Below are 22,138 nucleotides of genomic sequence, written 5' to 3' on the forward strand. Positions count from 1 at the left end.
ACTGAACTGAATTTGGCCACATGCATTACTAAATCTTATTTCCATATCAGTTAACATTTTACAATACTCATATCAACTCAACAATGGCATCTCCAGGAGTCCCGTGCCCCCTCTCCCTGCCCAGATGGAAGAGTGCCACCGGCAGAGCCACCAAAGGCATTTCTTGTAGCCCCTGGGTTTTCCTGGGTAGTCTCCTACCCAGTCGCTGAGCCCTGCTTAGCTTGTAAGAGCTGACAAGAGCATAGGACGAAATGGCATGGGCCCCACGCATGATTTCGAAGCAGTGAGTGCCACAGCTCCAACTACATTCTGCTCGGCTGCCCACACGGCCCTCAGCCGGATGTGAGAGGGAGAGAGAGGCACAGGCTGCTCCTACCTGTAACAGTTGTTATTGTACTTGTTGTAGCTGCCCAAGGCTGTCAGGCACCCCTGGCAGATAGCATAAGAGAAGAAGATCTGAGTGCCTGCATCCATCCACACCTAGAACAGAAAAGGACAGTGATTTCCAGCCATGGCTAAGGAAATAGATGGTAAAGTCCTGTCAGGGTACACACACTTCGGGAAGCAATCTGTCAGACATAGAGAAATCCACATCAGGCAGAGAAGGGAAGAATCCATACAGGGTGTGACGTGTCTCTGGATTGATTGTCCCAGCTTGGGGGACTGGAGTGAAGATTCCACCATGAAAAGGGAGGATTTTCCTTCTGGACCCCAATGGCTTCTCTCAAATAATCCAAGGAAGAATGGATTTGAGTGGGGAAGGTAGAGTGATTTTTAAGCCCTCAGACAGGGGCAGTCAATATGCAGACCGTGCCTATTGACTGCCAAATCTGGACTGCCAGACACTTTCGAACGGACCGCAAAATCTTTGTATTTGCTTATTATCATCATTATTGTTATGGAGGTGTGAAAATATTTCTCTGGACTCTGGACCTGGACTATACCTTGACCAAGAAATTTGGACCTTGACAAAAAGTAATTGACTATCCCTGCCCTAGGGTGTCTGTTGCATAATCTGTCCTTCACCAGCTACCCTGATGGAGGGCATATTCCAAGAGGGCTGTCATCATCGTTCCCCCGAGGCAGTGATTCAGGGGGCTAGATCAATCCCAAACACCATTCATTTTTTCTAAGCTAAAGGGCCCGGAGAATGTACAGAGAGGGTGCATGGGGATGTGGCATGGTATAAAGACTGTACCAGCACAAGTTGGAGATCACGTAGCTGCTTGGGAGTGAAAAAACCATGAGTATCTCACAAAGCCATCCCAAACAAGTGCCAATAAATCCTTTATATGACACCACACCACCCGGTATTCCCTACACATGAGGGTGGAAGAAGATCAGGACAACGGGAGCAGCCAGGAGATGTTGGGTTCATAGTATCTCATCACCACCATTAACTCATCCCGGCACCCATCCAGAGCAGCAGAGTTTGTTGTTATTTCAGCCTTCAGCTGCTGGTTCCTCCTCCACTTCACTGTATTGATAGCACTTTCTCTCACACCGTGTGATGCTAGTGTACAGAGCCACAAAGATGGGCTGCAGTGCTCAGAATCTTCCACACAGCCAGGGAAGGATATTAGTAGCAAGTTAACAGCCAGGAAGGAACACCTTGTCCAGTATCCTTGCTGTCCCCTAAACGGTGCCCAGCAGGCTTCCAAGTGGCTGCAAATTGGCAGGCCTTCAAATACAGGCAGCCAGCCACTGCTGTTTTGAGTTAACGGAGATCCCTCATGGATCCAGACCTACTGATTCACCCAGGAACCTTCCCGCACTTCCCCTCCCCCCCCCCGCCCCATTATAATCAAGGTCCAACCTTCTCCACAACAAACTGGACCCAAATTCTGCAGCAAGGTGTTTGGCTCCTGCCGCTCTCCCATGTGGCAGACCAGAAATTCCATATCAACTTCATTTAGATTAGAAAATGGAGGTTTTTCATGAATTAACTGAACACGAATAAAACACTCAACCCCTGTGTTGTTTATTTTCATATTAAAATTCCATTTAACTTAAGCTGTCTCCATGTTTTCAACATGTCACCGATTTTTGTGTTGACAAGACATAACTGCATCTGAAAGCTGGAGGTGTTAGCAGCTGGGTAGGGAGCAGTTGGGCCTTTTGCCATCTGGGAAGATGTGGGAGACAGTTTGAGATTGTGGGAAAAGCCCATTAGCTGATTGCTTCTGCTACAATAATCAGCAGTGAAATAATTAACATTTAAATACCCTCCATTAGGTCTCAGAATTAACACCCCATTGGGATGCATGGAACAATAGTTTGGAGATCTGCAAACTCAGGGAACTAACACTGAATGCAAGTTACACAGTTTCAAGCTTTTTTCCCCCATACGGACAAGGGCTAGAAACAATGTTTTTTAAATTAAAGCCGAGATTCTGGAGCACAATTCTGCAAGAAGGTGCTGATTTCACAGCAAATGCCAGAAATGCCGAATCTCAGAATAAAGGGGCTCCTGTTTATAAAAACTGACCAGTTGTAGCTCCAATAGTTACCTACTGCAGTTTGTCTTATACTAGGAAGCTCGTCTCCCCGAGGAAGCTCCAGCCTCTTCCAAGAAAAGCTCAAGCTGGGCCAGAGAGCGTGAAGAGGGAGTTTTTTTTCTTCTTTTGTTCAACATCATTTCACTTAAGGCTCAACAAAACCATCTGTCATACACTGAATATTTCATAGATGCTTCTGCATTTGCCAAGCCCCTAAACGGCAATGACCTAACACATCCATTTGTTTAAAATATCCTGACAAAAAGGCTATATTTGTGCTGGGCTGAGATTCCCCCATCAACCCTTTTAAAGAGGCCTCAATATTTTGTCGGTCTCTTAGGGGAGGGAAGTCCAACCTGATCTAGATAGCAGTCAATTAAGGCCTGATCCTGTGAGGTGCTGAACCCCTGCTTTTCCCATCACCACTTTGTTGGAGTCTCTCCACACCTCACAGTATCAGGCTGTATTCACTCACCTGTGCATCTGCAAGCCTGGAAATGTCTGGCTTCAGGTAGAACATGATCCCCTCAGCAGCACCAGGCAGGGTGACCCCTCGAATCAGCAAGACAAAAAGCATCAAGTAGGGAAATGTGGCAGTGAAGTAAACAACCTGGAAGCAGAGAGAAGGATAAAAAGGGGATGTTGTCACCCTATAGATTATACATCCAAAGCAAATCCCCTAACTCTATTATTAACAACACCTGAGTCTTTAAATCCCCAAAGCCTCTGCTTTCACTGAATTCTAATTAAAGGTCATGAAAATATTTCTATTCATGGCCAAGATTTCCAAAAGTGAGCAGTGAATTTGAGGGGGACAAGGCAGCAATTTGAGACACCCGGCAGAGGTCTGATTTCCCAAGAGTGATTGTTCACCACACTGAAAAATTCAGACTCTTTAAGGCATCTCAACTTGAATCTGAGAGCCCCCCAAATCTTGACGTATTTTTGAAAGCCTTGACCACAGTTTTGTAAAGCCCTCCTATCCTCTCTTTTGTGTGGGAAATGAAAGGCATTGGTTTAGGGAACGGTTTGAGCAGAATGAATCATTCGTCAAGCTCATTTTTCTGCTTCTGGAATTGAATATCAGTGAGCAAGCTGCAATTTCCCTAAAGGTATTCATTATTCAGATTCATTCAAATAATATCCTTTTGAATTTTTGTTCACACTATGGATCAATCGTAAATATTCAAACGTCAAACTGTGTTATTGACTGTGATTGGTCAAATAAGTCAGATGGTACTGTTTCTGTTCCCTGATTGGAGGAGCACACAAGCACTGCTGACACTGAAATTTGTCTCTGAAATTCACATTTTGTGAACATTTATGCTAGTAAACCAGATTTATTCGAAGTATGAGGAAAGTAAACACAAAAGGAACACAAATGTGGCTAAAGTGAACTGGTTTTAAAAAACTACTCATTCAGACTTTTCATATGAATTATTCTCCCAGCTCTAGGATCTGGTACCAGGCCTTTAAGTATTGACTATTAAAAAATAACTTTCAGTCAAGAGTTGACTTCCTGTTGACTACAAACGTCTGTAGATGATCTCTGAAAATAATCTTACACCACTGCAAATATTAAACCAAGGTATGTACTTCTTAAGAGATTCTGTGATCTCTCTACTGCTTGTTCATAATATGTCAAAGCACAACTTTTTCAGGTGGTAAGAAACAGAGCAGAACAGTTAAATGACTTGATAGCATCCCATCAGATTAGTAGATTTTAAGGCAGAGAGGACCATTATGCGTAGCACCGGCCATACAATTTCACACAGCAATTTCTGCAGTAAGCCCATAACATCTGACTGAGCTAGAACATTTATTGTAGAAAAACATCTAGGCTTGATTTAAAGATTTGGAATAATGGAGAATCCACCACATTCCTAGGTAAATTGCTCCAATGGTTAATTAGTCTCACTGTTAAACATTTGCACCTTATTTCTAGTCTAAATTGGTCAAACTTCAGCGGCCAACCGTAGGCTCTTGTTATGACTTTGCTAGATTAAGGAGCCATCTACTGTCAGAAATATTCTGCCCATGTAAATACATTCTCTTTGTTAAGATAAATAGATTGAGCTTTTTTTAGTCTCTCACAGTAGATATGGTTGGAAAAAATTTGATCAAACTATTTTTGCCCATCAAAATATGTGGATTTGTGAAAAACCAAAACTTTTCATGAAACAGGGTCGGTTTCCACAAATCGGTACTCAATGTTTTGTATATAAAGTTTCAAAATTGCCAACATGACAAATTCTGGCTTACCAGTTCAAAATAATTTTTAGGTTTAGAAAACTAAACTAATGGAAGTAAAAAAAAATTTGAAAACTTGTAATAGAAATGAAACATTGCAAAATTATTGAAACTAGATGTTTCAATTGACCCAAATTGATTTATTTTATTTTTTTTGGATTTTCAGTTTGTGAAATTTTTTAATATTTTGATCTTTTGTCCTGATTCAGGATGGGAAACGTTTTTTGAAATCTCAAAAGTTTCCACAGGACAGGAAAACCGTTTCCAGGTTGGCTTTAACTGCAAGACAGATTTTCCAGGCATCAGATCATTCTTGTAGCTCTTCTAAATCCTTTCCAATTTTTCAACATCATTTTAAAGTATCTTTTTAAATCCGCATGTTTACACTTCAGTATTTGATTGTTTTCTGAAGTGCAAAGAGAGAAGAGTGGGGAGGAGACATGGATTTTAATTGAGTCCCCTGGGTCTCCACACATATGCAGCAAGCAGGAGAGAGCAACTCAGTACATTTCCATTAAAGGCAAAGAGTCTTGCAGGCTCCACACATTCCCATCTGAGAGTTGAGCCAAGGAGCACAGTGGTAAAAAGGTTGTAAATATGGGAGATGAAGACAGCCCTGTGGACTCAGCAGCTCATTGACGCAGAACTAAAGAGATGTGTCTATTGTGAAGGACGCGTCCCAATACCTGTACCAGGAAAACGTGAGAGTGATGGGAGCTTCATGGATGGAGAGAGAGCAAATAGTGGGAAACATCTTTTATGGAAGAAGGGGATTGAAGAAACTGGCCACTCACCCCTCAGCGATTGTCACAGGTCCTCTAGAAATGTGCAAGACCAACCCTGAGTAGTATAACCCACCCTCACTGCTGCTCAGGGGGTTATACTTCAGCCCTGCACCACTGAAGCCTGAGTGGCTTCTTTAAGCCTCCCATGTGAAATATGTTATGCTCATCCAATCCAGGAATAGAAACAATACCATGTGACTTATGCAATCACAACCAGCCAGCCAAGCTCAAATTTTCAGTATCGAGTGTGGAATGCTCACAGCAGCGCCCTGTTTGTGAGCAATCCATTGAGTTAAAGGGGGAAAAAAAGAGAGACAGAAAACCCCCAAACTGAGCAATTACAAATAATGAGGAAGTGGAAGGTAACCGCGATGAACCCCCTAAGGAGATTATTTCTAGTGGGATATTCACTCAGCTCTGGTGTTTAATTATGATTGGTGATTGGAGATTTGACACTAAAACAGGCTAATGTTGCAAAAGCCACCAGACCACGTGGGGACTGTGCATCAGCAACTGGATGATTGTGTGTTGCTAATGGTGAAGCAGCGTCTTCCACAAGGTTTTCCCATTACAGTGGACCATGCTGGTCTAGGACTTCACCATTTCTTCTAAGATCTTTCCCTTGTCTCCCCTCTGATTGACTGACTTTCTTTGCTCTTCTCATAATGGACTAAATTTAGACCCAGCGTAAGCAGCTGTGACCTCAATGCAGTTGCACCCACCCATGCCAATCCGAGTATGGCCCTATGTCTTGTGTGTTCCCTGCCTCCTTTCTTCTTCTTCTCTGTATCATGGAGAAGGCTAAAAAGGGGGGGAAAGAGATATAATGGCAGCTAGGAGGAGGTTTAGGGACTAAGGGGACAGACTTTTCTCTTACTTTGCCTGTGGACTTGACTCCTTTCCAGATGCAGAAGTAGCAGATGACCCAGGCGAGCAGGAGGCAGAGAGCCAGCTCCCAGCGCACAGTGCCCAGATTGTGAATACCGTCTGTGAGCCCCAGGGCTCGCTTCCTGCCAGTGCAGGAGGAGGGAGAAAGGTTAACATCCCAGACTTGACTCTTCCAGCAGCCCCCCGCCCAGAGTTTTCATACACATCCCATAGCGCAGCTGCCCAATCTCCCCCATCACTCCTCCTTCCAGTCACCCTAGCCCTGACAGCATTACTGTATTCTTGGTCACCACAATGCCTTAGGTGTCTCTGGGATCCCCTCGCAGCCTGGCCCCTGCAGTTCCACCTCACCCTTTAGTCAGCCTGGGCTCTCCAACTCTCCCAAAGCCCTCAATAGCCCCACTGCAGCCCCCAACCATTCACAGCACAGTCACTCCCGATCTCACATCACTGCCATCCCTTTGGCTGCCTCACAGGCCACACTCAATCAGCAGCCTCCCCTACAGCCCCCCGGTATCATCAATGGCTCCTAATCACCTGCTGGCTACTTTGTTTCCTCCAAACACCACATGTTCTATGGCTCTCTCCAGGAACCCTTATGGTTATGGCCCTCATTCATCCCTACAGGTTCCCCTCAGCACCCAGGCTCCCTAAGGTTATGTCTACACGATGAGCGGGGGGGGGGGGGGGGGAGGGAAGCGGAGTGAGTCCCACTTCACCCAGCCATACTCGCCCTCACACTCACCTGAGTTAGCACACTGACAATAGCAGTGTAGTCGTGGTAGCATGGGCAGGGGTGGCTTGTGCTAGCAGCCCCCACTACGTACCCATGGAGTTCAGGAGGTTTGTACTCAGGGCAGCTAGCACGGTGCTGTCTCTGCCCATGCTACCATGGCTACACTACTATTTCTACTCTTTTACACACACTAGCTCAGATGAGAGCTGGCATCAGTATATCTACAAGAGCTGGGACCACACACCCCCGTTCATAGTGTAGACATAGCATAACGGGGACCATGTGAGAACTGACCACCATGTCCAGACAGTTCCCCTGCAGCCTCTCACTACCCTAATAGCTGACAACTCTATGTCCTCCCAGACAACCCCCACCCCCACCCCAGAACTCTGCCAGCTACAGGGGAGCCCCTAATGTTGTACTGAAATCACAATGGTTTTTGTAGCTATTGGTGGATGGTCCCAGGGCACAGGAGCCTGACACTGAAGTCCCAGCTCTTCCTCTGGCTCATCCTGTGGCATTCGACAAGTCACTTCACCAATGGGGAAGCTGAGACACAGCAAAGAAAAACCCGCAGCTGGCCCGTGCCAGCTGACTCAGGCTCACGGGGCGGGGGGGAGGGGGAGGAAGGGCTGCGGGGCTGTTTCACTGCAATGTAGATTCCTGAGCTCGGGCTGGAGCCCAGAATCAGGGACCCTCCCACCCGGCAGGGTTCTAGAACCCAGGCTCCAGCCCAAGCCTGGACATCTACACAGCAATGAAACAGCCCCACAAGCCCGAGTCGCCTGGCACAGGCCAGCCGTGAGTGTCTAGTTGCTGTGTAGACATACCCAGACAGGCTAAGTGGGATAATGGATACTGATCATCTTTGCAAAGCACTTTGAAAGCGATGGATGAAAACGTGCTATTGTGATTGAGCCCCTGATTCCCACTTGCTTCCCGTGACTTCCCTAGATTGGGTGGGGGCACGGTTGTGAGTGCGAGTCCTTAGAATTACAACTCCCATACTGTTCACACCCCCCTGAGGGCCAGTGCTGGATGATTCCCTACAGTGTATTCTGCAGCATTTCTCCTTTCAGGACTCCTCTCGGGTGCTACGTCTGTTTGCCCTCTGGGTGTTTTCACGGGGTGCACTAGGTACCCAGCAGTAAAGAATCACAGAAAAAGTTGCTTTCCTCTAACACTGAACAAGGAACTCAATTAGAATAAGGGGAAAAGCTACATTGTCTCTTCCTGCTTCACTGCAGAGCATCTTTGCAGAATCTCTTCCAGCCCCCTCCCACCTGGCCTCCTGCTCTAGATAGATCATCATACTTGGTGTGCGTACATGCGTGCCCGCTGGGTGTCTGTCAGGGCGGCCCTGCCAACAAGTGTTCAGGCCCTGTGTATCCGCAACCTGCGGGTGCTGAGTGCATCTGCCATGTCAGAAAGAATGTGTCCGTGTGCGTATGTGCATGTGTTCTCGGTAAGGGTCAATGTCTGACCTTTGGGGCTGTGTGGTGCATGGGGTGAGACAGCGTGTGTCTTGGGAGTGCCCACGTGCCCCATGGATTTCTGTCAGTCAGTGTGCCCAGTCAGTATGCAAGTTTGCATGTGCAATGAGTGTGCTCATGTGCCCCATGATGTGCGATGTGCCATAGGTCTGGGCTCCGAGATGTGGCACTTGCACATCTTTTTTGGCCTTACAGAGACTCCATTTGGAGTATTCACACTGCTGTGACCGCTTGAGGAGAGAAGAGTGTGAAACCGGGGTACGTACTCCCAGAACTCAGTAACTGGGGAGGTGGCATTAGCAGGCGCTGTCCAGTTCTCCACGTTAGAGTGATTCAGAAAGTCCACGCAGCGATCTACAAAGGAGGAAGCAAGTCGGTGAGCCTGGAGAATTCTCATGTTTCTCAGCCTTTGTGCTCCCTCCCGCCTCCTCCCTGTTCACTGCAGCTGCATGCTGCCCTGTAAAACTTCACTCTCCCCCCACCCCTGCCAGAATCCTAGTCCAGGAACAGCCAGAGGGATGAGGGAAGTGGAAGCTCCTTACTGAATAGAACCCAGGTGGCTGTGGAATGCAGGGTACTGTGGGGCAGCGACTATGGTTACCCAGGCTGGGAAGTTACTTAATGTTAACAGATAGCTCAGAGAGGCATTTCCCTGGCTTTCCCCACAAATAAAGCTCTGCTTCTGGAGCTGTGAGAGTCGGATTCCCCCTTTGGGGAAGGCAGTGACCCCTGTCAGGGGTATGGCCAGGGAAGGACTGTGAGTCGACTGCACATGGAGAGGGGAACTTTCATAGATCCGCAGATTCCACGGCCAGAAGGGACCACTGCGACCAGCCAGTCTGGCTTCCTGGATGACACAGGCCATAGACCTTCCCCAAAATAATCCCCAGAGCAAATCTTTCAGAAAAACATCCAACCTTGATTTGAGACTATAAGAGTTTAGCCAGGAAAGCTTATTTTACTCAGGGAACGAGGAGGGGTGGGGGTGAGCTGGAATAAGCTATACTGGAAAAAGCACAATTTTGCCAGTATAAGCTGCAAACACATGAGACGTGCTTTGCCTGTACAGTACACTGGTGCAGCTATCCCGACAGTGCACTCCTAGCAGAGACCTGGCCTGAGTGAGCCAAAGACTGACTGAACAAACAGTTCTCTGCTGTGACGGAGGCTGGCCCAGATGCTTGAGGGTCTGAGGTGCAGTGAGTGGGTTGTGCTGTACCCTGTCACACTAGATAAGGGCAGTGCCAGCTCCAGTGAAAAGCTCCTTCCATGGCTTGGAGTGGGGTGATGACTCCAGACTAAAGCTGGTCTGAAAATGGGCTTTTTTTGCTGCTGAAAATTTTCAATTTCCCGTGAAAAATCAAAAACCAAAACATTTTGATTTGGAAATGCTGCCATAGAGTTGTAGTTTGGATGCCGCATGCTCCTGCTATGAGCTGAGTTCCCTGGTCAGACTACCTAACCCATGATGCACCATGGTCTCTCCTCATGGTGTCAGGAGGCTGTTGCATCCTGGCCATGGTGCATCATGGGAGAAGTAGTCTAGCTGAGGAGCCCAGGCCATAAAGAAGAATGGGCACATGAGCAGGGCTGGATTTCCCATTGGGCACAGTAGGCACGTGACTAGGGGCACCTAAAAATTCAATTTTTGCCAGGTCCCAGTACGAGTGGGGCCAGAGTCGGCTGAGTGAGAGACAGCCCCATGCAGCTCTGCTGGATCGCTCCTCGCTCAGCCCAGCAGACACAGTCACCTCCCAGTGGGGCTGGTGAGTGGAGTCGGGGTGCAGAGCAGGTCTCTGGGGGGTTGTGGAGAGGCTCTGGGTAGTGGGAGGGATTGTGGAGGGGCACTGGGCAGTGGGGGGTGCGGGAGGTATGCGTGGAGGGATGCCTAAAAGTTAAAAATGGCAGTACCCCCACTGCCCGCAATGGTTAGGAGCTCCGAGCCACTGTGAGGGTACCCCACAGTTCCCGTCTGCTGCCAGGCAGCGGAGACCCCTGGTGCTCCCCGCCAGAGGTGGATAAGGGGTTTGTGGGGCTCTGGGCCAGAGCAAGTGGGGGACACTCCCCACCCCTTACACCTGCAGTCCCTCCCAGCCCTGCTGGGGAAATGGGGTCAGAGCACGGGGGTTTGCCCCGCCTCCCCCCCCCCCCACTACTCCTGCTGGGGAGAGGGGTCAGGGTGCAGGGGGCTTCTCTCGCTCCCCATCAAGTGCTCCGGGTGGGTGGGAGGAGTGGGGCAAGCCCCCGCGCCCTGAGCCCGCACCCAAGCAGGAGTGCCGGGGTGGACAGCAGAACAGGTCAGGGCACCAGAGCACCCATTTTTCCAGGGGCCCCTAGTTGACCAGGACCCCTGGGCATGAGCCCCGTTGGCCCAGTGACTAATCTGCCACAGCTCCCAACTGCCCGGATCTCCGAGCTGCCACATACGGTGGGGGGACCCTGCTGCTCCTGGCTGCCGTGGGGGGGGGGGAAAGCCCCGCTGCTCACAGCCTCCATAGGCAGTGGGGGCCCAGGAGCGCCAAGTCATGGGTGGCAGGAGACTCTGGAGCTCTGAGCCCCTGTGAAGGGGGTGGGGCTCAGAGCCAGGGGGCCCCGCAGCTGCCCATACACCAGGGAAGGTGTGCGGACCCTGCCTAGGGGCATGCAAGGTGTAAATCCAGCCCTGCACATGAGGAAACCAAACAACATCCATTTGGCCCACAACTGCATTTTGAAATCAAAATATTTTAGTTTTCAGCTGAATATTTCAATGAAAATTCAAAATTTTCCACATAAAGCAAACAGTGCAAAGAAAAATGTGTTTAATCAAATACCCAATTTTCTGTCAAAAAGCAGTTTTGATGGAAAGTTTTCAAACCCAGATCCTCTTTCCAGAAGCAGACTAGCTGAAGTTGTACCTGAGTTCCAAGGATTATTACAGGTGGCCCAGGGAAGCACAGCAGTAACGGAGCTGAACAGGTAGAAGATAGCCCAAGATAGGATGACGATGTAGTAGATATTCAGATAGGATTCGATGACTTGTGAGGCGTATCCAATTCCTAAGAGGGAAAGTGACAGGAGTTACAAAATGGCCCCAGGCTAGCCCCAAATATATCAGACTTTAGCTTCAAATAGTGCCATAGGCCGTCCCGCAGGAGTTGCGGGCAGGGCAGATTAATGAGCAATTTGGTTCACCAAAGAATCCTGTAAGACTCAGGTTGAGGGTGGGAGATCCAGATGTGGTTCATCATGGTGGAGAAATCAGAAATAAAAAGGGTTTTCACTGCTAATTACATCCCACACCCAAAGAATGGGGCCAGAGCAAAAGCATAGGGTCAGGAAGGTGGTGGAATCGCCATCCTTATTGGTTATTAAAGCCCAGCTTGACAAAGCCCTGGCTGGGATGATTTAGTTGTGGTTGGTCCTGCTTTGAGCAGGGGGTTGGACTAGATGACCTCCCGAGGTCTCTTCCAACCCTAATCTTCTATGATTCTAGGAGGTAGCTTCTAATCCTGGCTCTGCCAATATTAGCAAATGCCACTCTGAGCAAATCACTTAATCGTTCTGTGCCTCAGTTTCCCCCTCTGTAAAATGGAGATCATAAAACTTCAGGTATCAGGGGGTAGCCGTGTTAGTCTGTATCTACAAAAACAACAAGGAGTCTGGTGGCACCTTAACAACTAACAGATTTATTTGGGCATAAGCTTTCGTGGGTAAAAACCTCACTTCTTCGGATGCATTTTTACCCATGAAAGCTTATGCCCAAATAAATCTCTTAGTCTTTAAGGTGCCACCAGACTTCTTCTTGTTTTTATAAAACTTCAGGATAGTTCTGAGATTAATTCTCTGCGGTTTTAAAGTAGAGCTGTCCAGAAAACAAGAATTCCATTTCACAAAAAAAGTCCAGGTTTTATCATTTCTTTTTGTTCTGCTTCAGAACAAGAACTAGACCTTTTGAAATTTTTCACACAAAAACCCATGAGACGCAGAAATTCCATCGTGGACCCAAGAAACCCATTCATTGACTCACCTTCAAAGAGAGGGCAGATCTTCCTCCAGGCGGTGACCCCTCCCTGGCTGGTGTACTGTCCTAACGCTGTCTCCAGGAAGAACATTGGGATCCCACAGGTGAAGAGGAAGATGAGGTAGGGGATAAAGAAGGCACCTGCAGAGAGAGAGAGAGAGAAGCAGCAAATGGAAGAATCTTTACTACTCGACATTATCATCATCACCCATTACCAGGTACACTAACAAGCGAGATGTACCATCAAGGCTCAGGTAAACACCCTTGAATGTAAATGTCTAACTGAACTAAATGGACCTGGTGGGCCTGCAAAACTGTGCAGATCTTGCAAGAGAACAGCCTCTCAGCTTTCTTCTTCTTGTCCTGGAAATACCACAAGCACCCCCGTCCTCGTGCTATTTCAGCACTTCTGCGTCTGGTCCTGGCCAGAACCTGGAAGAGCAGAATGGCAAGAAGACAAAAAAAGCCACAGAAAATAAAAGTTGACTACACTTTTCCAGCCCTTAAAACCGGTTTGAGCAAAGGTTTGGGACAATAAAAGGAAATCTTATTGTATGCAAACTGGGTCCACCTTACCCAACAGTCACAGGACAGCTCTCTCCAGTTGATTCTAAACTGCTGCCAGGGTCTTGGTTTAGTCTCCAGCCTTTCCTTCTCCCATCTCCTAATTTGCCTTTCCAAAGAGAGCAGCTGGACTCCACACTTCAGAACCCACCCACCCCAGTCTAATGGCAGACATAAGGCAGGCAAATACCATTCTCCTGGTTGAAACAACAGCCCTCAGGGCCTCATCAGACACAAGGAACAAATGATAAGTGAATATATTCCCATCCTTTGCCCCAGTCCTCTGATAAAAACACAGATGTTTGGAAGAAAGATTTGGGCTCCTTCTCTCAAAAGCAAATCTGGTTCTTCTTAGATCTGTTTCTCCCTTGCCAGAATCAGTCATGCAGACCCACATTCCTTCCCATGATGGATAATTAACAATTGGGTCTAAATAAAGAACATTTCTCCTTGTTCTTATGCCAATAATGTTAAAATAAAGAGCAACATCAAAATAATACATCCTAAACACGGATGTATTATAGTTGCAGGGGACGTAAGGCCAGCAGACCCTTCACATCTAGACAGGATCAGTCCAAGTTCATGAAGTAGGAAACATAGATCCTGTACGTATTCAGCTAAAGGCAGCTACTCCTTTCACAGCCACATAAAAGACCTTCTGTCAGAGTTCTTCTGAGACAACAGTATTATCCAGTACTTGATTAGATGAATCCTTAGGGAGATCCCATACCCTGTTTTCTGATTCTGATCGTCCTAGTGGCTGATCAGTGTAATCAATAATCATTTATAAGAGTGCCACCGTACATTTATAAAGCTTCTTTCTGTTCTGAAGTTCCCAAAGTGCTAGCCAGGATACCAGGGTTAACATCTATTTTTGCAAAAAATGACATGGACGCTTTCATGACTGTACAAGTGGTCAGCCGACCCCCAATACAATTCTGAACCATTGGGTCTCAACGGGAAGGGTGCTTTGTACTAGAACGTGAAAACCACTTTCTGCAGCATCTTGAATTTTCTGTGGTAGTCTCCCAGCCAAGTTTTGCCCAGACCTAATTGTGGTCAGTTTGAGAGACCTAACAAGATCACAGCCTGATATGTTACAGCTACATTAGAAATAATCATTGAGGCAAATAATGCAACAGAAAGTATGCAAGTAGCCTTTTCAGTGACACTGGTCAGGATAGACACTGCAAGGATTATCAATCCTGATACTCCTGTTTCACCTGGCAGAAGAGACCCAAATGCAAGGTCACTGTGACCTGGCCTTTACTGACTGGGAAGTCAAAGCGGGAGTGGTATATATGACTGTAAACATTATCTCAGGACCTGACCGTGGAATGGGAGCAAAAGGTGTGTTCTTAATACCTTACAGGACTATATTATTTTAGGTTTCCTCAATAAACCAAAGTCCAACCATTTTTATAAACTGGTGATGTTCAATTATCTTCCCCTCCCCCCCCCACCCACTCTCTTTCATTTTACGGTCACTAGAGAATCTCATTTTTAACCATGTAAAAGATCTTACTGCAGTTTTACTGGACTAAGGAATTAAACAAGTCACACAAGAAGCAGCAGTGAAGGGGGATGAACTCTTTCTATGGGAATGTTTCCCCTGGCCAGGGGTTACCTACTTATCGATCTATTACCGGGGAAGAGGTAGAAGTGTCCTTTCCTTTCTCATCCTCCCAGGCACACCCTCCTGAAGCTCCTCAAATTTATCTTTACCCCTGGGACAAGTGCCTTGCCCTTTGGCTTTGAAAATCCGGTGACCTTACTCAGTTTTAGAATTCTCTGGGGACAACACACCTCTGTTTGGATAAGTGTTTTTTCCTGTCAGGTTTACCAGAAATACCAAAGTACTGTGAAATCATGGGCCAGTCAGGCCTGAAGGGTGGGTTTAGTGGGGACGGGAGCATCACCTGGCTCACAGAACATACAGGATAGGGGGGCAGTTGCCCAAGTGCCCTTGAGGAGGAGCCCAGGCCCCGAAGGAGATAACAGCAACAAAGTGTTTTCCCCTGCCAGAAGATCAGCTGTGATCAGAGAGAGCTTGGGAATAGCTGGGAGGAGGGAGAATGCATGGGAGCTGGGAAGGAAGGGTCCCAGGGACTGTTGGGTGGGGGAACTGACAGGGTGGGTTCCCGGGCGGATGGAGCCCCCAAAGGTTCTGATAATTCAGCTGTATTTTAGATAAGCATCTCACCTGTTGGCTGCCTCTACAAATGGCAAACCTAGAGGTTCATCCATTATTAAAACGGGGAGCCTACTGAAAGCTGGATTGCTCCTCTCCATCTGGCAGAGCTACTCTGAGCATCCACCTGTGGAGTGAGATTTGTCTCCCACAGCTCAGCTTACCTCGCTGTGAGATTGCTTCACTGGAGGTACGGGGGGTGGGCGTGCTCTCTATGTATGGGCGTGTATATATGAACGGATGAAAGTGTCTGCTCTGGTGCTCATATTCCTGGGCCAACATCTCACATAAACTGGGCTTTTATGGACTTACCACCTCCATTTTTGTAACAGAGATAAGGGAATCTCCAGACATTGCCCAGGCCGATGATCTTCCCAGCCATGGAGAGCATAAACTCCATTTTATTATTCCACTGGCCTCTTGGCTCCATTTCTGGCTTCTCCTTTCGAGCAGCACCATGCCCCCATGGGGCTCAGCCTCCACAGATGCTTTACTCTCCAAGGCCCAACAGAGCAGGGGAAACTGGGAGGGAAAACAGAACACAGACTGTAAGAAGCTGTTACAGGACACACAGGTGAAATGAGCCTGGAAGGGACTCAGCCACCCAATTGGACACATTTGTATTGTTGTGACAGAAGCCTCAGCTCAGGGCAGCTCCCAGCGTAGTCCAGGGAAACTCCATCTGAGAACTAGCTGCACCATGGAAGGGCTGTTCCTTAAAAGTTGGAAGCAAATTGATTCGTCAGCTGAAATGGAATCCTGGCCCCACCTTCATCTCCACCTCCCTTTGACTAGACCTACCTCATCCCCATCCTCTTATTCCCAATAGCCTCCCTGTCGCTGATGACAAAACCTTTTTTAAACGTCAGGGCTGCCCAGAGGGGGGGGCAAGTGGGGCAATTTGCCACAGGCCCCGGACCCCACAGGGGCCCCCACGAGAATATAGTATTCTATGGTATTGCAACTTTTTTTTACAGAAGGGGCCCCCAAAATTGCTTTGCCCCTGTCTCACAGTCTCACAGCTTGCAGCACTGCTTTGCCAAAGCCAGTGTCATCTCGCGCCGGCTGGATCAACACATAATGTGACGCGAACATGTGGACAGACGACCAGGTCTCTTGGATCTCTTGGATCGGCACATGCTCCAGGAAGGCAGTTTATGACGTATGCACCCTAGTCAAATGAGCCATCATGATCACTGGCGGGAGCACCCTTGCCAGCTCGTAGCAATAGCGGATGCAGGCCGTGATCCAAGATGAGATTTTCTGGGCTGACACTGGGCAACCTTTCATCCTGTCAGCGACAGCAACAAACAACTGTGTTGACTTACAGAACGGCCTTGATCTATCAATGTAGAAGCCCAGCGCCCTTCTGATGTCCAAGGTATGCAGCCTGCTCTCCTCATCCTTTGCATGAGGCTTTGGACAAAGAACTGGTAAGTAAATGTCCTGACCAGTGTGGAACTGGGAGACAACCTTGGGCAGAAAGGCCAGGTGTGAACGCAGCTGGACCTTGTCCTTGTAGAAGACCATCCAGGTATAGGGCACCAACTCCGTGGGTGCTCCAGCCCCGGAGCACCCACGGGGAAAAATTGGTGGGTGCTCTGCACCCACCAGCAGCTCCCCGCCCTGCCCCAGCTCACCTCCACCTCCGCTCTGCCTCCTCCCCTGAGCGCGCCGCTTCTCCCCCTAGCTCCAGCACTTGCCGCCGCAAAACAGCTGTGTCATGGCGGCAAGTGCTGGGAGGGAGGGGGGAGGAGGGGAAACGCAGCGCACTCGGGGAAGAGGCGGGGACGGGGTGAGGATTTGGGGAATAAGTCCAATAGGGGCAGGGAGGGGGCGGACTTAGGGCGGGGACTTTGGGGAAGGGGTTGGAATGGGGGCGGGGCATGGGCGGGCCAGGGGTGGAGTCGGGGCGTGGCCAGGGGGCCCGAGCACCCACCCACACCGGGAAAAGTTGGCACCTATGCGTCTAGGGCGGCTCCGACGTGAGCATCCTGATCTCGGACACCCTATAGGCCGAAGTTATAGCAACCAAAAAAGAGACCTTCCAGGAGAGAAACAGGAGGGAGCAGGAAGCCAAGGATTTGAAGTTGGGGGCACATGAGCCTGGACAGCACAAGATTCAGGTCCCAAGGGGGGACCGGGTCTCGTACATGCGGGTAAAGGCGCTACAACCCCTTCAGGAAGCTCCCCGATATGGGATGGGTGAAGACTGACCCGCCTCGAAGCAGAGGGTGGAACACCAAAATGGCCACCAGGTGTACCTTGATCGAAGATAGAGACAGACCCTGGTGCTTAAGGTGCAGTAAATAGTCCAGGATGTCCTACAGCACAGCCTCATCTGCACGAATGTGTTGGTCCGTGGCCCAACACATGAACCACTTCCACTTTGCCACATATGTGGCCCTGGTGGACGGTTTTCTGCTGCCCAGCAAGACCTGCTGGACACCAGCAGAATACCCCCATTCGTCCACACTTAACCATGCAGCAGCGAAGCCGTCAAGTGCAGCAACACCAGGTTCAGGTGCAGCAGGTTGCCATAGTTCTGTGACAGGAGATCCGGTCGAAGAGGCAGCTGCAGCCGGGTGGCTGCCGAGAGACTCAGCAGCATGCTGAACCAGTGATGACGAGACCACGCCAGGGCTATGAGAATGATCAATCCTTTGTCTTGCTTTACCTTGAGCAGGACTCTGTGTATTTGCAGCACTGGTGGGAAGGCGTACATGAGCGCTCCCGACCACAGAATCAAGATAACATCCGACAGGGAGCCCTTGTCCCTGCCCAGCAGAGAACAGAACACGTTGCACTTCCTGTTCTGTCTGGACACGAACAGGTCCACCTGGGGAGTCTCCCACCTGCAGAAGATCAGACTGACCACCTGTGGATGAAGTGACCATTCATGGCGAGATGAGAAGGTCCTGCTGAGGCGATCTGCCAGGACGTTCTTGGCTCCGGGCAGGTGGGTGGCTGCCAGATGAATGGCATGTCGCACACAAGTCCCAGAGGCTGAGAGCTTCCTGACAAAGGGCCGAAGACCTGGGTCCGCCCTGCCTGTTGATGTAGTACATCACGGCTGTATTGTCCCTCAGGACCTGCATCACCCTGCCCTTCAGGTGGGGCAAGAATGCCTGACAGGCCAGGCAAACCACTTTGAGCTCCCTCACATTGATATGAAGGGCCAATTCTCTGTGAAGCCAGCAGCGCTGGGTGCTGAGCTCACCCAGTTGGGCTCCCCAGCCCAGGTCTGACGCGTCTGAAACCAAGGTAAGCGACAGAGATGGGGACACAAAGGAAACCCCCTGCAACACCAACTCCCGATCCAGCCACCAGTCCAAGGACGAAGGACGTGGCTCTGCAACATGACCACTCGGTCCAGGGTGTGAGTTCTGGAAATATAGACTGAGGCGAGCCATGCCTACAGAGGTCGTAGATGAAGATGGGCATGGTGGACCACGTATGTGCACACGGCCATGTGGCCCATCAGTTGCAGGCACATGTAGGCTGTGGTAAGCGGATGGCTTGAGGCGGGTGCATACCCAGGGCGAAGGGTAGCCCTGGCGTCCTTCAGCCTGTGCAGTCTGGTGTCTGTCTGATCCAAGAACAGACCAACTCCATCAAAGGGGAGGTCCTGGATCGCAGCCTGCATCTCCTGGGAGAGGCCTGCCGTCTGGAGCCAGGAACTACATCACATGACCACCGTCGATGTGACCACCCTTGCCACCGAATCCACCGCGTCCCAGGCCATTTTCAGGGAGCATCTGGCCACCACGGTGCCCTCTTCCACCAGAGTGCCAAACTCTTGGGCCAATCCCTGAGGGAGGGATTCCTGAAACATTTTGAGACCGTCCCAGAGATTAAAATTGTTTCGGCCCAGCAGGGCCTGATGATTCGCCACCCAAAATTGCAGGCTGGCGGTAGAATAAATCTTTCTCCCAAATAAATCAAGTTTTTTAGTGTCCTTATTTTTGGGAATTGAGGGTGAGGGGGAACCTGCTTGTCCTTTTCATTGGCCGTAGAAACAACCAGCGAGCCAAGGGGCGGGGGAGAATAAAGGTATTCAAAACCTTTGGCCAGCACAAAGTATTTTTTCCCGGCTCATTTCAAGGTGGGTGGAATGGAGGAGGGGGTCTGCCACAAAGACTTGGCTATCTTGAGGACCCCCTCATGCACAGGCAGTGCGACTCGGCCGGGCGTAGAGGCCGAGAGGACATTGAGGATGGTGTACTCCTGCTCCGCCATCTCTTGCACCTCAAGCCCCAAGTTCTCGGCCACACGCCAGAGAAGGGCTTGATGCTCCCGAAAATCATTTGGCGAGCTAGCTTTAGAAAGTCCCAACAGCGCCTCATCTGAGGACAATGAGGAAGACTGGACTGCCAGTGGGGGTACTGGGGTCTCAACCACCTTTGGAGAAAGAGGCTTTAGGGTGGGCTCAGGTTCATCTGCCCCAACCTCAGAACGGCCTTTCGGTACTGGGTGCAGTGCGGGTGGGGCTGCTGCCCGCTGTTCTGGCGCAGCCACCGAGGAGTGATGTAAAGGAGGCATCGTCACACCCTGTACGCCCCACCGGCTCCAATACAGCCACTGCGCTTGCCACTGGCCATGCTGCCATTGCGGTGCTGCCAACGAGGGAGCGGGCTCCTGTGCCCAGCCACATTGATGAGACCGTAGCGATGGGCTGAACTGGCCCTCTGTACCGGAGGAAACACCTTCCAGCGACCAGGGAGGAGCCGTCAACGCCTGAGTTTGTTTGCTGGTCGTGCCTACCGGTGACCGTTACATGGGCGTAACTGAACAGTAACTGCAGCGTGGAGAGGGGAACTGGTGCTGGGATGGGGAACGTTCCCACCATGCCAGTGATCAGGATCAACGTCTAGAGGACAACTATCGAGACAGCGAACGGTGCCGGGAAAAGTAAAGGGAGCGTCGGCCCCATGCCGGAAAGTAGCGCCGCGGGGATCTGGAAGCTCGCCTGGACAACCAGCGACACAATTGGTATCTGCCTCGGGACTCTTGACACAGCAGCAAAGATCGACACCTTCTGTCCTGCGACCAACTTTGGTCCCGTGTTCCCTGAGGGGTCTTAACGGTGGGTTTGCCCTCTTGGGGAGCCTGAGCCGGGTCCTGCAGCACCAGGGTAGTCAGCGGAGCAGATGGAGACCTGGGCGATCTCTATGCCGTGGGAGCCTGAGCTGACAAAGGTGCAGGCAGGAGTGCGGGTCCCATATCACTCCCAAGAGTCAGTGATGGACCTTTCAGGGGGCTGGGCGCCCCAGTCAGGGAGGGACAATCATGTGGCTCTGGAGCAGTCTGGTGGGCAGGTCCGAGTCCCTTGATAGATGACCCCAGGCCTTCTTGCTCGGTGCCGGGGAGCACTTCCTGGTCTTCTTCTTTGGCACTGGCGATGGTGAACGGTGCCGGGAGGAGTCGGGTGCTGGTGGTGCGCTGTGCACAGAGGCCAAGGCACTTGGTGCAACCTGCCCAGACGGCTTGGAAGCTGGGTGGAGGGCGGACTCCATCAGGAGAGCCCTGAGGAGGACGTCCCGCTCCTTCTGGGTGCGGGGTCGAAAGTTTTTGCAGATGCGGCACTGCTCCTTAACACCTGACTCTCCCAGGCACTTAAGGCAGCTGCTGTGGGGGTCACTCACAGGCATAGGCCTGCTGCAATCCGAACAGGGCTTGAACCAAGTCGGGCATAGGGGCACCAGTTTAATAATACTGTGTAGGGCCCCATAAATCCTAAGGATGGCCCCAGGGGTGGGGGGATCCTTACATGATTTGCATTAAGCGCAGATTTCTAGACAGAGATTCAGCTGCGACTGGCTCACGGGAAAAGTTTCAGCTAATGAATTATCCCAGTGAAATCCTAGTCATGGCTAAAGCTCATTTGTGGAATCATGGAACAGACTTTGCCCAGAGTCCTGGTCTCTCGGCACCAAAGACGGGTCCAAGTTGCAAAGTGAGGATCAGGAATCAGCTCTAGGGTTTCCACTATTGCCAACCCCAAGGGCCCAAAAATCAGGAGTCCGGCCAAGGCAAACACTCGTGATATTAGCATAAAAAACATGATTTTTTGAAAAATACATTTGGGGATTTTTTGTATTTACTTTTTGGTTTGTGAGTCTTTAGGATGCACTCAGGTCACATTTTCAAGCTTTTCTCCACAACTATGAGAATTAGAGAATTACGTGAGAATTAAGCTCTTTCTTTCTTTCTCGCTCTCTTAGTTATGTATTTATTTTTTACAATCACAACGCCTCCAGGGGCGGTCAGAAAAACAACAAATATCATGAGACTCATGAGAAAATCATGGGGGGTTAGAAAACATGTGTCACGGTTCAGCCCACTAAAGACAGGCCTGAGCCAGAAAGCTCAGACCTACAGCTGGATCCCAACATCCCCAAAGGTAAGAGAGGCTCTGGTGAGGGGTCCTCTCTACTTTGTACCTACTTTCTGAGCCAAATCAAGCCCTGGTGTAAATTCTTGCTTACAGCAAGGCTGAATTTCACCCATGGTCTTCATTACCCTGGCAAGACTAATTATAGAGCACAGTGAAATTGGATAACTATGGACTTCATTATTTTTTTTGGCTGCTCTAACAGGTGGTGCCTTAATAGTGTGTTAACCGGGTAACGCGACAAACATCAATCATTCTCCATGCATTTTAACGGTGAAATGCACACCAGGGTAAAGATGAAGCAGAATTTTGCTTGGAAAAGGAAGGGAGATGGGA

The 22,138-nt window shown here is 49.7% G+C and overlaps 2 protein-coding genes across 2 annotated transcripts in view; both read right to left on the reverse strand.

Annotated features, from left to right (window-relative positions):
* Window positions 1–372: 372 nt before the first annotated feature.
* Window positions 373–15,838, reverse strand: LOC135893550 (sodium- and chloride-dependent betaine transporter-like). The gene is made up of 7 exons (XM_065421393.1): window positions 15,721–15,838; window positions 12,660–12,794; window positions 11,548–11,688; window positions 8,917–9,004; window positions 6,411–6,543; window positions 2,974–3,108; window positions 373–480 (listed from the first exon to the last, which is right to left on the reverse strand). Exons 1-7 carry the CDS (start codon window positions 15,836–15,838, stop codon window positions 373–375), a joined length of 858 nt encoding a protein of 285 aa, XP_065277465.1.
* A 3,665-nt stretch (window positions 15,839–19,503) lies between these two features.
* Window positions 19,504–22,138, reverse strand: part of LOC135881381 (sodium- and chloride-dependent betaine transporter-like) — a 77,873-nt gene continuing 75,238 nt past the window's right edge. The window contains exon 14 of the mRNA XM_065408066.1: window positions 19,504–19,754. Within this exon, the coding sequence (XP_065264138.1) occupies window positions 19,504–19,754 (251 nt within the window). The remainder of the gene's footprint in view (window positions 19,755–22,138) is intronic.

Source organism: Emys orbicularis, chromosome 1, assembly GCF_028017835.1.
Source record: "Emys orbicularis isolate rEmyOrb1 chromosome 1, rEmyOrb1.hap1, whole genome shotgun sequence".
Taxonomy (NCBI): Eukaryota; Metazoa; Chordata; order Testudines; family Emydidae; genus Emys; species Emys orbicularis.